General features: G+C 44.9%; 1 protein-coding gene across 5 annotated transcripts in view; it reads left to right on the top strand.

Moving 5' to 3' along the window:
* Positions 1–558: 558 nt before the first annotated feature.
* The window catches only part of LOC119285891 (1-phosphatidylinositol-3-phosphate 5-kinase FAB1B-like), a 41,408-nt gene continuing 28,029 nt past the window's right edge, over positions 559–13,937 (top strand). For 2 of the 5 annotated variants that reach the window (XM_037565221.1, XM_037565218.1), the window contains exons 1-6: positions 562–987; positions 10,034–10,696; positions 10,969–11,709; positions 11,938–12,091; positions 12,172–12,516; positions 12,894–13,862. In XM_037565221.1, the coding sequence (XP_037421118.1) occupies positions 10,089–10,696; positions 10,969–11,709; positions 11,938–12,091; positions 12,172–12,516; positions 12,894–13,862 (2,817 nt within the window). In that variant the 5' untranslated portion in view covers positions 562–987; positions 10,034–10,088. Of the gene's footprint in view, positions 988–1,081; positions 1,169–10,033; positions 10,697–10,968; positions 11,710–11,937; positions 12,092–12,171; positions 12,517–12,893; positions 13,863–13,937 lie in introns of all 5 variants that reach the window. The other 3 variants (XM_037565220.1, XM_037565222.1, XM_037565219.1) reach the window with 3 other exon arrangements.

Genomic DNA, 13,937 nt, shown 5'->3' with positions numbered 1-13,937 from the left:
TTTAATACTTATTCAACATTTTTCAAATTGTTTTTCAACAATTTTTAAATACTTGTTCAACATTTTTAAATACTCATTCAACATTTTCAAATACTTATTAAATATTTTTAATACTTATTCAACATTTTCCAAATAGTTGTTCAACATTTCTTAAATACTCGTTCAACATTTTTCAATACTTATTCAACATTTTTTAAATATTTGTTCAACAATTATTTCAAATGTCTTTTGAAGAGTTTTTTAATATATATATATATATATATATATATATATATATAATATTTGAAGTATAAATAAAAGTACAAAAATAAATCAAAAAACGAGAACAGAAAACCGAAGAAAAAACAGGCCGTGGCTCCCGCGCGGCTGGGCCGGCCCGTCTGGGCTCCGCCAGAAGCGAGAAATAGGGGTGCCCGGGAAGGAAAGCCAGCGCTACAGATTCGCAACTCGCAAGGAGCCCCACATGCCCCATCTTCGCCCCACCTCCCGCCTCTCTCTCTCACGCCCCACATGCGAAAAACAAAACCACAAAATTGAAGAAATATTACAGAAAATATAGAAATAGAAATTAACTCTCTCCCCACCTTCTCTCTCTCTTCCCGTTCGTCTCTCTTCCTCTCCTCCGCGGATTCAACCAAAAGATCGATCTTCTGGCCCCATCCCGATCGGATTCTGGCACCGCCCTTTACACGGCACCGCAGCTAAACGGGTTCCCGTTTGCATCGCGCGGTGCGCCGTCTCGTGCCGTGTGGCCCCGGCGTCGCCGGCGCCAATGCCCGGCGCGAGCAGCGCTGCCGCCCCGGCCCCGCCGCCTCAACGCAACATGGGCGCGGGTCGCGACATATTGTGGTGATATCGTACTTTGTTTTCTCGTAGGCGGCACCTGATTGATCTTGATTCTCTTGGAGGCCCTTCTGCGGATTCCGATGCAATTTTTGCCACGGCCCTGGTGGTGCTAGTTCTGATCAGTTTTGTAGTCTTGATGAGGTATAGCCCCCCCGGCAATATTATTGATTCAGTATCTCACTTGCATAATTTTTTGGGTTAAATTAAGGCTGAACTTGTGGTTGCTCTAAAATAGGCAAAAGCCGGTGGGGAAACAGGATTAGGCTAATGTACCGCAATGCCAAACACAGCCTAAGTGCAGCGAGGCATGATGCCCTAGATTGTTAGTGCCATATCTGAACAAATTAGATTAGATACTGTATACTGAAACCTGTGGATTCTTTCTAGGTGCTTATACTGTTGTGCTCTGTATGTATTATTGATTCCTTGTATGCCCGTGGACTAGCGCATGTATCTTTAGACAACTTAGTAATGAATTATAAAACTGGAGGTAAAATACCATGTTAACCATACGATAACTTACAGCAGTTTTAGTTTGTCATGCTCCTGCTATTTTGTCCATTGTGAAAAAAATCTTTTTGCATTACAAATGCAATCATTTTTTGGTGGTGGGTGTCCGTACTATATTGTGGACAAGGCACACATTATAATTTAGTTTTAATAGAACATTTCTGTTAGAGCATCTACAGCCGGACTCCCCCAACCCCTTCTTTACGCCCGGGCGGACGGCCCGGTCACTGATTGGTCCAAAAACCCCATACCTGCCCCATATGGCTGGGCTGACCAGCACTCCTCATATCCAGCCCATATCTGGGGCGGATATGGGGAGGCCCGAGTGCGACCGGGCGCGTTCGATTCGTCGGATTGACTGCAGGGACCCATGCGGAAACACCCCAAAACCCATCGGTCCGACGGGCATCTCCTTCGATTTTCGATGAGGGCGGTGAGGACACATTTATGGCGCCGCGTGGCGCGGCCCCAGCGCGCCGCCCGATGGCTCAAGTCCGGCTATTTAAGCCGGACAGCGACCCCCAACCCTAGCCGCATCCCATTTCCCTCCCCTCCGTGTCGCCACACACCCATCCGCTCGCAGCTCGCCATCCGTAGCTTTGGCCCGACAGTGGATAACCACCTACGCTTTGCTCATTCTAGAGCGCCTTCGTAGATACAGGCACGACGCGCTGCTCGGTTTGCAGCCGGCCTGCCTTTGGACTCTCTGAAGCATGAGGAGGAGGAGGAGGAGGAGGAGGAGGAGGAGCAGGCGTTGGCGTTGGATGCGATGATGGAGGAGGAAGAGGCAGAGCTGGCGCTTTCGGTTGCCCAAGCCGGATTCGGCATGACCAAGCGAGTTTGAGGTCATCCTAGACTCCATCCGCTCGGAGGCGGAGGTGGAGGCAAACCGCCGCTACATACGCGACCAATGGGCGGAGGTGGACGCAATCTTCGTGGACATGGAGTCTGACAAGGAGCCAGAGCCGCCGCGGGAGGCGGCGATCCGCTAGGTGGGAGGTTCGTTCGGCACTGCTGGCATGGACGTCGTGTACATCTCCGACGATGAGTGGGCTAGGCTTATCTTTGTAGCATGTATTTACGTAGCTTTTGTGTGTTGCTTGATGTAGTATGCATTTGAGGAGTGAAGTTTGAGGTATGTGGTTGCAATGGACCAAAAATGAGTGCTGACCGGTCATTGTCCGCGGACGCGCCCGGGCGCATCCGTGGACGTTTGGGGGGCGGATTTTGCTAGGTTTGGCTGTAAATGCTCTTAGATAGTTCTCCCTGCAAGATCTTTCTTAGGGCAAGCCTGGATTCATTTTATTAATTTAATAGAAAATAGGCTTAGATAAAGTGTCTAGAATAAGTGTTGGCGCTACACTGAAGCAGCACAAAGGTTGTGGAGGAGTAACTCCACCATGCTGCTACAATGTGTACAACACAAGTGCTGAAGGAACAGCTTCAACGTGCTGTGTTAGATATCGCTCTAGAGATGAATGTAGGCCAATAGGGCAGCAAAAGTTCAATCCAGAACTCCTAGGGCACAAGATCTACTCCAAGATCTTAGATAAGAACAACCAGTTCTATTATAGGTAGTGGGTGCATAGTCTGGGTACAAAGTAGAGGTGAGGACCTCTATTTATAGGGCTTTGGGAAGCCTTCACATACTTCTACTTATAGCTAGAATACTCTAGAAAACATTATTTAAGTTCCACCATTCTACTCATAGCTACTCACAACTAGAAGACTCTAGAAGACAGTAGGCAGGGTAGAAAAGGAAAGAAATACTACACTGGAGTGGAAGCATCTAGAACTCTAGAAGTAGCCAAACAGATTTGGCATGTGTTTTTCATCTTTTTCTCTCATCTATTGTTCCTCATCATTCTCCCCTGGTTGTTTGGAACTCGCCCTCGAGTTATCGTCATAGAGCATTTCTCTTACCTCAGAAATGGTCTTCGGAGTTGGCCATTCTCGGATTGCTTCAACCTTAGAATCATCAACACGAATACCGTCACATGTTATGACGAATCCTAGGAAAAGAAGTTGTGTTTGCAGGAAAACACATTCCTTCAAGTTGACGTAGAGCTCATTTTCCCTTAGTACTTCTAGCACCTTCCGAATGTGATCAAAGTGTTCATCCTCATCCTTGCTGTAGATCAAGATGTCATCGAAATAGACCACAACAAAGTGGGACAAGAAGGGTCGAAGGACTTGATTCATTAAGCACATAAAGGTACTTGGTGCATTTGAGAGTCCAAATGGCATGACTAGCCATTCAAACAACCCTTCCTTTGTCTTGAAGGCGGTTTTCCATTCCTGGGTCTGATACGGATTTGATGATATCCGCTTCTTAAATCTAGAACTCCGCCTATGTTGTCTCAACATAGCCGGTCCCAAGCCCGGGTAAAGGAGGAGGGTTGTGATAGGCTTGGCGAGCCAACGTAAAAACTCAGCCACTCTTATGGAGATGAAACCCAAAAGATTTTCGTTGGGGCGTAACCCTCTCAGCGACGCGCCACATCGGAACCCGGGTGTGGTGGAAAATGGGCAAGGGCCGGGCCGTCACCCCCCAAGTGGCGCGCCGTATCTTGATCCGGATACGGTGGCAAGTGAGCGAGGATCGGGTCGTCGCATCCTTCGTGGCGCGCTACATCGGCGCCCGGATGTAGTGGAAAATGAGCAAGGGTCTTCGCATTTGACTCGACGAGTGCGAAGGGTAAGGAAGCTAGCCGAGCCTAGGAGGATTCGCTTAGGTAGCTGGAACGTAGGGTCTCTGACAGGGAAGCTTCGGGAGCTAGTTGATGCAGCAGTGAGGAGAGGTGTTGATATCCTTTGCGTCCAAGAAACCAAATGGAGAGGACAGAAGGCGAAGGAGGTGGAGGATACCGGCTTCAAGCTGTGGTACACGGGGACGGCTGCAAACAGAAATGGCGTAGGCATCTTGATCAACAAGAGCCTCAAGTATGGAGTGGTAGACGTCAAGAGACGTGGGGATCGGATTATCCTGGTCAAGCTGGTAGTTGGGTACTTAGTTCTCAATGTTATCAGCGTGTATGCCCCGCAAGTAGGCCACAATGAGAACACCAAGAGGGAGTTCTGGGAAGGCCTGGAAGACATGGTTAGGAGTGTACCGATCGGCGAGAAGCTCTTCATAGGAGGAGACCTCAATGGCCACGTGGTTACATCTAACACAGGTTTTGAAGGGGCACATGGGGACTTTGGCTATGGCATCAGGAATCAAGGAGAAGATGTCTTACGCTTTGCTCTAGCCTATGACATGATTGTAGCTAACACCCTCTTTAGAAAGAGAGAATCACATCTGGTGACTTTTAGTAGTGGCCAACACTCTAGTCAGATTGATTTCATCCTCTCGAGAAGAGAAGACAGGCGTGTGTGCCTAGACTGTAAGGTGATACCTGGAGAGAGTGTTGTACCTCAGCATAAGTTGGTTGTTGACTTACGCTTTCGGATTCGTGTCAAGCGGGATAAGCGTGCCAACGTCGCTAGAACGGAGTGATGGAAGCTCAAGGGGGGAGGTAGCTCAGGCGTTCAAGGAGAGGGTCATTAAGGAGGGCCCTTGGGAGGAAGGAGGGGATGCGGACAATGTGTGGATGAAGATGGCGACTTGCATTCGTAAGGTGGCCTCGGAGGAGTTTGGAGTGTCCAGGGGAAGGAGAAGCGAAGATAAGGATACCTGGTGGTGGAATGATGATGTCCAGAAGGCGCTTAAAGAGAAGAAAGATTGCTTCAGACGCCTATACCTGGATAGGAGTGTAGACAACATAGAGAAGTACAAGATGGCGAAGAAGGCCGCAAAGCGAGCTGTTGGTGAAGCAAGGGGTCGGGCATATGAGGACCTCTACCAACGGTTAGGCATGAAGGAAGGTGAAAGGGACATCTATAAGATGGCTAAGATCCGGGAGAGGAAGACGAGGGATATTGGCCAAGTCAAATGCATCAAGGACGGAGCAGGCCAACTCTTGGTGAAGGACGAAGAGATTAAGCATAGATGGCGGGAGTACTTCGACAAGCTGTTCAATGGGGAGAATGAGAGTTCTACCATTGAACTGAATGACTCCTTTGATGAGACCAGCATGCGTTTTGTGCGGCGCATCCAGGAGTCTGAGGTGAAGGAGGCTTTAAAAAGGATGAAAGGAGGCAAGGCGATGGGCCCTGATTGTATCCCCATTGAGGTGTGGAAAGGTCTCGGGGACATAGCGATAGTATGGCTAACCAAGCTTTTCAACCTCATTTTTCGGGTAAACAAGATGCCAGAAGAATGGAGACGGAGTATATTAGTACCAATCTTCAAGAACAAGGGAGATGTTCAGAGTTGTACTAATTACCGTGGAATTAAGCTGATGAGCCATACAATGAAGCTATGGGAGAGAGTCATTGAGCACCGCTTAAGAAGAATGACAAGCGTGACCAAAAATCAGTTTGGTTTCATGCCTGGGAGGTCGACCATGGAAGCCATTTTCTTGGTACGACAACTTATGGAGAGATATAGGGAGCATAAGAAGGACTTGCATATGGTGTTCATTGACTTGGAGAAGGCCTATGATAAGATACCGCGGAATGTCATGTGGTGGGCCTTGGAGAAACACAAAGTCCCAGCAAAGTACATTACCCTCATCAAGGACATGTACAATAATGTTGTGACAAGTGTTCGAACAAGTGATGTCGACACCGATGACTTCCCAATTAAGATAGGACTGCATCAGGGGTCAGCTTTGAGCCCTTATCTTTTTGCATTGGTGATGGATGAGGTCACAAGGGGTATACAAGGAGATATCCCATGGTGTATGCTCTTTGCGGATGATGTGGTGCTAGTTGACGATAGTCGGACGGGGGTAAATAGGAAGTTAGAGTTATGGAGACAAACCTTGGAATCGAAAGGGTTTAGGCTTAGTAGAACTAAAACCGAGTACATGATGTGCGGTTTCAGTACTACTAGTTGTGAGGAGGAGGAGGTTAGCCTTGATGGCCAGGTGGTACCTCGGAAGGACACCTTTCGGTATTTGGGGTCAATGTTGCAGGAGGATGGGGGTATTGATGAAGATGTGAACCATCGAATCAAAGCCGGATGGATGAAGTGGCGCCAAGCTTCTGGCATTCTCTGTGACAAGAGAGTGCCACAAAAGCTAAAAGGCAAGTTCTACAGGACGGCGGTTCGACCCGCAATGTTGTATAGCGCGGAGTGTTGGCCGACTAAAAGGCGACATGTTCAACAGTTAGGTGTGGCGGAGATGCGTATGTTGAGATGGATGTGTGGCCACACGAGGAAGGATCGAGTCCGGAATGATGATATACGAGATAGAGTTGGGGTAGCACCAATTGAGGAGAAGCTTGTCCAACATCGTTTGAGATGGTTTGGGCATATTCAGCGCAGGCCTCCAGAAGCTCCAGTGCATAGCGGACGGCTAAAGCGTGCGGAGAATGTCAAGAGAGGGCGGGGTCGACCGATTTTGACATGGGAGGAGTCCGTTAAGAGAGACCTGAAGGATTGGAGTATCGACAAAGAGCTAGCTATGGACAGGGGTGCGTGGAAGCTTGCTATCCATGTGCTAGAGCCATGAGTTGGTTGCGAGATCTTATGGGTTTCACCTCTAGCCTACCCCAACTTGTTTGGGACTAAAGGCTTTGTTGTTGTTTGTTTGTTTGTTTCGCTTCTTAAATCTAGCTTTGTGAACACTCTTGCTCCACTAAGCTGATCCAACATATCATCCAGACGGGGAATCGGGAATCTATACCTTGCGGTGATCTTGTTAATGGCTCTACCGTCCGTACACATGCACCAAGATCCATCTTTCTTTGGCGCGAGTAGGGCTGGTACAGCACATGGGCTAATACTTTCTCGAATGTGCCCCTTTTGCAGCAATTCCTCCACTTTCTCCTTCAATATATCATGCTCCTTTGGGCTCATTCGATAGTCTGGAAGATTAGGAAGACTTGCTCCCGGAATTAAGTCAATTCTATGTTGAATTCCTCTCATCGGTGGCAAGCCTTGTGGCTCTCCAAGTATGTTCTAAAATTCTGCCAATAAACCACGTACCTTTGCTGGAATTTCAACAGTCGGGTGCTCTTCTCGTTGTACAACAAGTGCAACACACAAATCTGCCTCCTTCAAGCCTTCCATAAACTCATGAGAGGTATGGGAGATAGTTAACATAGTTTTCCCTTCCTCCTTAGAGGTATTACCTTCGGTTTTGTTTGGTAAGATAATGATCTTTCTCTTGTTCCAAGTGAAAGAGTTAAGAGTTTTCCTTGCCCTTGTGTGTAGTATCCACATCAAGTTGCCAAGGTCTCCCAAGAAGAACATGGCTAGCGTCCATATCAACTACGTCACACAACACATTTGAGCGATAATGCTTGCCCAAGGAAAGTGGAAGGTTGCATTGTTTGGTGATCCTCATATTCAATCCTTTCTTGATCCACCCAATAGTGTAGGGGTTTGGATGATCATGAGTATCAAGCTTTAAATGGCTCACCAACTTCTGGGAGATAAGATTCTCGCAGCTGCAACTATCAATCACTAACTTGCATACCTTGCCATTCACTATGCATTTGCTCTCAAATATTTTCTTCCGTTGTGTGTCGTCAGGTTGTGGTGTGGAACATAGGAGATGCTGAATCACACATACCACCTCTTCACCTTCTTGACAAACCTCTTGTCCCTCTACATCTTCATATTCGTATTCTTCCTCATCGCCTTCACCATCATGGGTAGTTGTGTTAACAAATTTCCTTAGTGGGCAACTGCTGGATATGTGTCCCTCTTCGCCACATTTAAAACATTTCGGGCCTTCATTGGACTTACCCTTGCCTCTAGTTTGCTTCTGGATGGGTCGTTTTGCCTTTGGTGGAGCGGTCTTTTCTTCCACTCTATTAGGCCGACTCCTAGACAAGCCTTTGGTATGAGGATATGGAGGATATGGAGCCTTAGTTGCCTTTATTGTCCTCACAAACCTCTCGGCCTTTAAGGCTAGAGCTTGTGCTTGATCAACGGACCAGATTTGTTGCAGCATCAATTGATCTTGAATAGCATCATTGAGACCATTGATGTACCTTGCAACTTGTTGATCTTCAGTTTCAGCAAGGTTGCACCTCACTTGTAGCCTTAGAAACTCCTCCGTATAATCTGAAACAGTCCTATTTCCTTGAGCACAATTTTGAAATTGGATAAATAGGATCTGGTCATAATCAGCGGGCAAAAATCTCCCTTTCAAGAGACTTTTCATTTGCCGCCAAGTTCTCACACAAGGTTCTCCTCTCAGCCTGCGCTATTCTTGAACGCGATGCCACCAGGCACCGGCTCCTCCTTTCAGCTTGTATGCGACCAAAGGGACTCTACGATCTTCCGAAACCTCCATGACCTCAAAGAAAGTCTCCACTTCATATAACCAATCTAGGCACCCTTCAATATCAACATTTCCATTAAAAGTTGGGATCTCAGCTTTCACCATGTATGTATCCCTTGCATATGTAGGGCTGGGTACTCTCCGATATGCATAGTGATCAGCTTCTTCAAGGGCTTCATCATATTCTTCACCTTCAGAGGTTTCAACATAAATTGGCCTTCTTGAAGCACGTTGAACAACACGTTGTTGTGGCGGTCTTGCTCCAAGATTACCTCTCCTTCTTCTTTGATGAACATCTTCTTCTTTAGATGAATCTCCTTCATTGGTAGCAGGGGGAACACCCTTTCTTATCATCTCAACCAGCTGGTCAAATCTCCGATTAAGATCTTCACGCAGCTCTTTGATTTGTTGTTCTGCAGCACCCATCCTCTTCTCCAATTGCTCCATTGCTTGCTGCAGCTTGCTCTCGAAGAGGACAACAAGAACTAGTATGGGTCAACGAGGCTCTAATGCCATCTGAAGCAGCACAAAGGTTGTGGAGGAGCAACTCCACCTTGCTGCTACAATGTGTACAGCACAAGTGTTGAAGGAACAGCTTCAACGTGCTGTGTTAGATATCGCTCTAGAGATGAATGTAGGCCGATAGGGCAGCAAGAGTTCAATCCAGAACTCCTAGGGCACAAGATCTACTCCAAGATCTTAGATGAGAACAACCAGTTCTATTGTAGGTAGTGGGTGCATAGTCTGTGTACAAAGTAGAGGTGAGGACCTCTATTTATAGGGCTTTGGGAAGTCTTCACATACTTCTACTTATAGCTAGAATACTCTAGAAAACATTATTTAAGTTCCACCATTCTACTCATAGCTACTCACAACTAGAAGACTCTAGAAGACAGTAGGTAGGGTAGAAAAGAAAAGAAAAGAAATACTACACTGGAGTGGAAGCATCTAGAACTCTAGAAGTAGCCAAACAGATTTGGCATGTGTTTTTTTCCTTTATCTCTCATCTATTGTTCCTCATCATACACTGCGTCTGGACTCCCACAATAAATAGACATTACAGCCAGACTTAACCAATACATGAATGAACTCACTCTCTACAGGATTGGATGTGTCGTTGCAGCATTATCTACATGTTATACAAAACATGACTTTTTGACGACCAATTTCTATTGCACTTTATATGCACTACCTAACAAAAATTATAATATTTTCAATTTTTTTACCACCAAGTTCAAATAGTTTGACTGCATGCGTTCTTGAGCAAAACTCTTTTCATTGTCAGGGATTATGTCATATTGAGTGCATTTCTGATTACATTTATCATTTTGCAGCAGATGAGGATGCAACTATGAGGATTTCTTCAAGGTGGTACCATTGCAGCCACCCATGGAGGCCTCGGATAAAACTTTTGCTGATGTAGTTAAGCTTTTGACATCATGGCTGCCTCGACGGTCGAAACCAGACAATGTCTCGAGGGACTTCTGGATGCCTGATCACAGTTGCCGAGTGTGTTATGACTGTGATGCACAATTCACCATATTCAACCGCAGGCACCATTGTCGTCGTTGTGGGCGCATATTCTGTGGTAAGTGCACAGGGAATTCCGTCCCAGTTCCAAGCGGCCCTGATAAAAGCGATGATGAGGGGGACAGGATTCGTGTCTGCAACTTTTGCTTTAAGCAATGGGAGCAAGAGCAAATTGCTGCTGTCAAACAGATACTGCCGGTGCTCAGTCCTTCCCTGTCTGAGGCGAGCCTGTTCAGTACAAAGTCATCTATCACCATTAATAGTGTTAGCACACCAGCTGCATCTTACTCTACTGGAAATTATCAGCATGTGGCTCGTGCTCCCAACATTGCCCCCCCCCCTCCCAAATTTTCCCAAGACAAAGTTTCCCTCAGTATGCAAGACAGCCATGTGCCTGAGATAAGTATGTCCACTATTTCAAACAGAGATGACTCTACCTTGATGCAGTTTGGCTATTACACAAACAGGTATTCTGAATAAGATCTCGTATCTTATAACATTACCCAGTTAAATTGTAGTGTAGTATTGTTTGTTTTCCTTAAATACCCTGCTATATCATATTATGCACTATGTTTTTCTTAATTACCATGAGTGTAGCTTCAGAAAAGGAATACAATTAGTTTACTTAAGATTTAAAGATGAAACTGTATTGATTTTCTTGTGTGGTACTTGACTAATTAACAAGTTATGTTGCTTGAAAAACTCCTGCCTCATCATGTGATGTCACATTCTTCTTCAGGAGTGACGACGAAGATGAAGAGTTTGGTGCTTACTTCTCTGACAGGCAGGTGCAACGTGAACAGCATAATAACCAATACTTCCGCTCAGTTGAGTTTGATGAGTTCAATGCATCGTACAATACAACAATATCAAAGACCATTGAAGTAAATGTACTTCCAAAAGAGTTATCAGCTTGTGCTGTTGACCATGGATTCCCTGGTACATTGCCAGTCACCAAAGTGGAGGATGAACAAGAACTTGATAATAGTTCAGACTGCGGGGCTGCATCGTCCATTTATGCTCTGGAAACTGCTGATACAAATTCAGTGGATTTTGAGAAGAATGATTATTTTTGGATTCCTCCAGAACCAGAAGATAAAGAAGATGAGCTAGAAACTGATTTGTTTGATGACGACGATGACGATGATGAGCCTGTATCTGATGGTGGACGGTGTTACCTTCAATCATCAAGTAGCTTCGGTAGTGGAGAATTTCGAAGTAGAGACCGCTCAACTGAAGAACACAAGAAAGTAATGAAGAATGTTGTTGACGGACATTTCAGGGCTTTGATTTCTCAGTTGTTGCAGGTGGAGAATATCACATTAGAGGAAGGTGATGACATGGGTTGGTTGGAGATTGTTACTTCGGTATCATGGGAAGCTGCAAACTTCCTCAGACCAGACACTAGCCAAGGTGGTGGCATGGATCCTGGTGGATATGTCAAAGTTAAGTGTTTAGCAAGTGGACACCGCAGTGAAAGGTGAGATATCTCTTGTTTATACATTAGACTCAACTAGCTACAATTGAGATCCTGGTTGACACTTCATGAAGCTCTATCTGTAAATATTTCCCCCCTTATGGGGTCTACATTCAATAAATGGTGATCCTGTTCATCCCGTCAATTAGCATTGGACAGTGTTGACTTTGATGCTTCATTGAGACATAACAGTTTGAATATTATCTGAAACATGTCTCCATTTTCTTTCAGCACTGTTGTGAAAGGAGTAGTCTGTAAGAAGAATGTCGCACATAGGCGCATGACTTCCAGAATAGAAAAACCTCGCCTTCTTCTACTTGCTGGAGCTCTTGAGTATCATCGAGTTACGAATCAGCTGTCAAGTATTGACACATTGCTCCAGCAGGTTCATGAATCTTTTCATGCTTCTTGTTATGCAATCTTAAGCTTGCATTGGCCTTACATGTATTTTTCTATGATATACAGGAAACAGATCACCTTAAAATGGCGGTCGCGAAGATTGTAGCTCAAAAACCTAACCTACTTTTGGTCGAGAATACTGTTTCTCGCTATGCTCAAGATTTGCTTCTAGAAAAGAACATATCACTAGTTTTAAATATTAAGCAATCCCTCTTGCAGCGTATAGCTCGTTGCACAGGTGCTCAGATAGTTCCTTCCATTGATCTCTTGCCGTCTCAGAAACTTGGTTATTGTGAGTTGTTTCATGTAGACAAACATATTGAACATTCCGTGACTTCGGGTAATAAGACTAAGAAAATGCTGAAGAACATGATGTTTTTTGAAGGATGCGCAAAGCCATTAGGTTGCACTGTAAGTGATATAACTACTTCCTGTTATTTTTTCTTGGACACTTGAGCTCCAAAAGTGCATTTACTATTTTATTTACAGAAAGAGACATAGTGCTACTTAGGATTAGGGTGATCATAAGTCGTAACAATAACTTGTTTGCTTATCACCATTGCTTGTGTATTGCAAACCAAGTAGTGTCACAACATTAACATTTTTTTCTCTAAAAAAGATCATCCTATTTGAGATGGTGGCTTTCAGAGCATTTTATTTTTATTTTTCAGCAAGATACATAAAATATCTGTACATTTTTTTTTCCTGTCATCCTCCAGTTTGTCTGCATGAAACATTGAAAGATAATATCTTCCTGAAAATATCATTTTACCCTATGTGACCTGCAGGTTCTGTTGAAAGGTGGTAGCATGGATGAGCTAAAGAAAATTAAGCATGTGGTCCAGTATGGCATATTTGCAGCATATCACTTGGCCTTAGAAACATCTTTCCTTGCAGATGAAGGTGCCACTCTGCCAGATCCCTTGAGGTCTCCACTGACTGTAACCTTACCACATAAGCGATCTACTGTAGACAACTCTATTTCAACGGTGCCAGGTTTCACAATTAATATTTCCAACAGCCAACAGGCAACTGATAGTTTTGAGCACCTGGACACAGACATTGTTTTATCAACTGACCCAGGTGGAGCAGCTGTGGTTGAACCACCAGTAGACAGTGATTGCCTTACTTCTCAAAAGGCCAACTCTCATTCTTTTGGACCATTGTGTACCAGTGGTTGTAGCTTTAACAGCAGTAATGGTGATAAATTAGAGAAGGTGACTGCAACTGCAGATTCTGTATCCATGTCTTCAATCACTACGCATGATGTACCCACGGATCCTTCACATATATATTCTACTGTAGAAAAAAAGTGTGTGTATTCTGGTGATTACCATGCTGATTATTCAACCAGTTCAGATGGTAAGGCAGTGAGAGCAGATTCAATCAACACAAACCATCATCAGAGCACGTCTGCAGTCAGCACAAATATTACTAATTATTCTAATCTCAAGGAGCCATTAGAGGGTTCAAATGCTTTGCCTAATGTGAGAATCGTCAATGCTAATAATTTGTTGGTAGTGCAACCAATGTCTAGTCCTGCAATGCAAAATCAAGAAACCAGTCAAGGACATGATGTCACATCAAATAAGACGGAAATTGTGCCTTCTGACCATCAGAGCATCTTAGTCTCTTTGTCCATACGTTGTGTATGGAAAAGATCTATTTGTGAGCGTTCCCAGTTGTTACGCATCAAGTATTATGGTAACTTTGACAAGCCTCTAGGAAGGTTTTTGCGTGACTACCTGTTTGATAAGGTTTTCTCCCTTTCCTTTTCATTTCCTGTATGTGTAATTTCATTAACTTATTCGTTTCTAATCTTCACATGTCTC

This window comes from Triticum dicoccoides, chromosome 4A, assembly GCF_002162155.2.
Source record: "Triticum dicoccoides isolate Atlit2015 ecotype Zavitan chromosome 4A, WEW_v2.0, whole genome shotgun sequence".
NCBI classification, from domain to species: domain Eukaryota; kingdom Viridiplantae; phylum Streptophyta; class Magnoliopsida; order Poales; family Poaceae; genus Triticum; species Triticum dicoccoides.
This window is presented reverse-complemented; position numbering and strand designations above follow the sequence as displayed.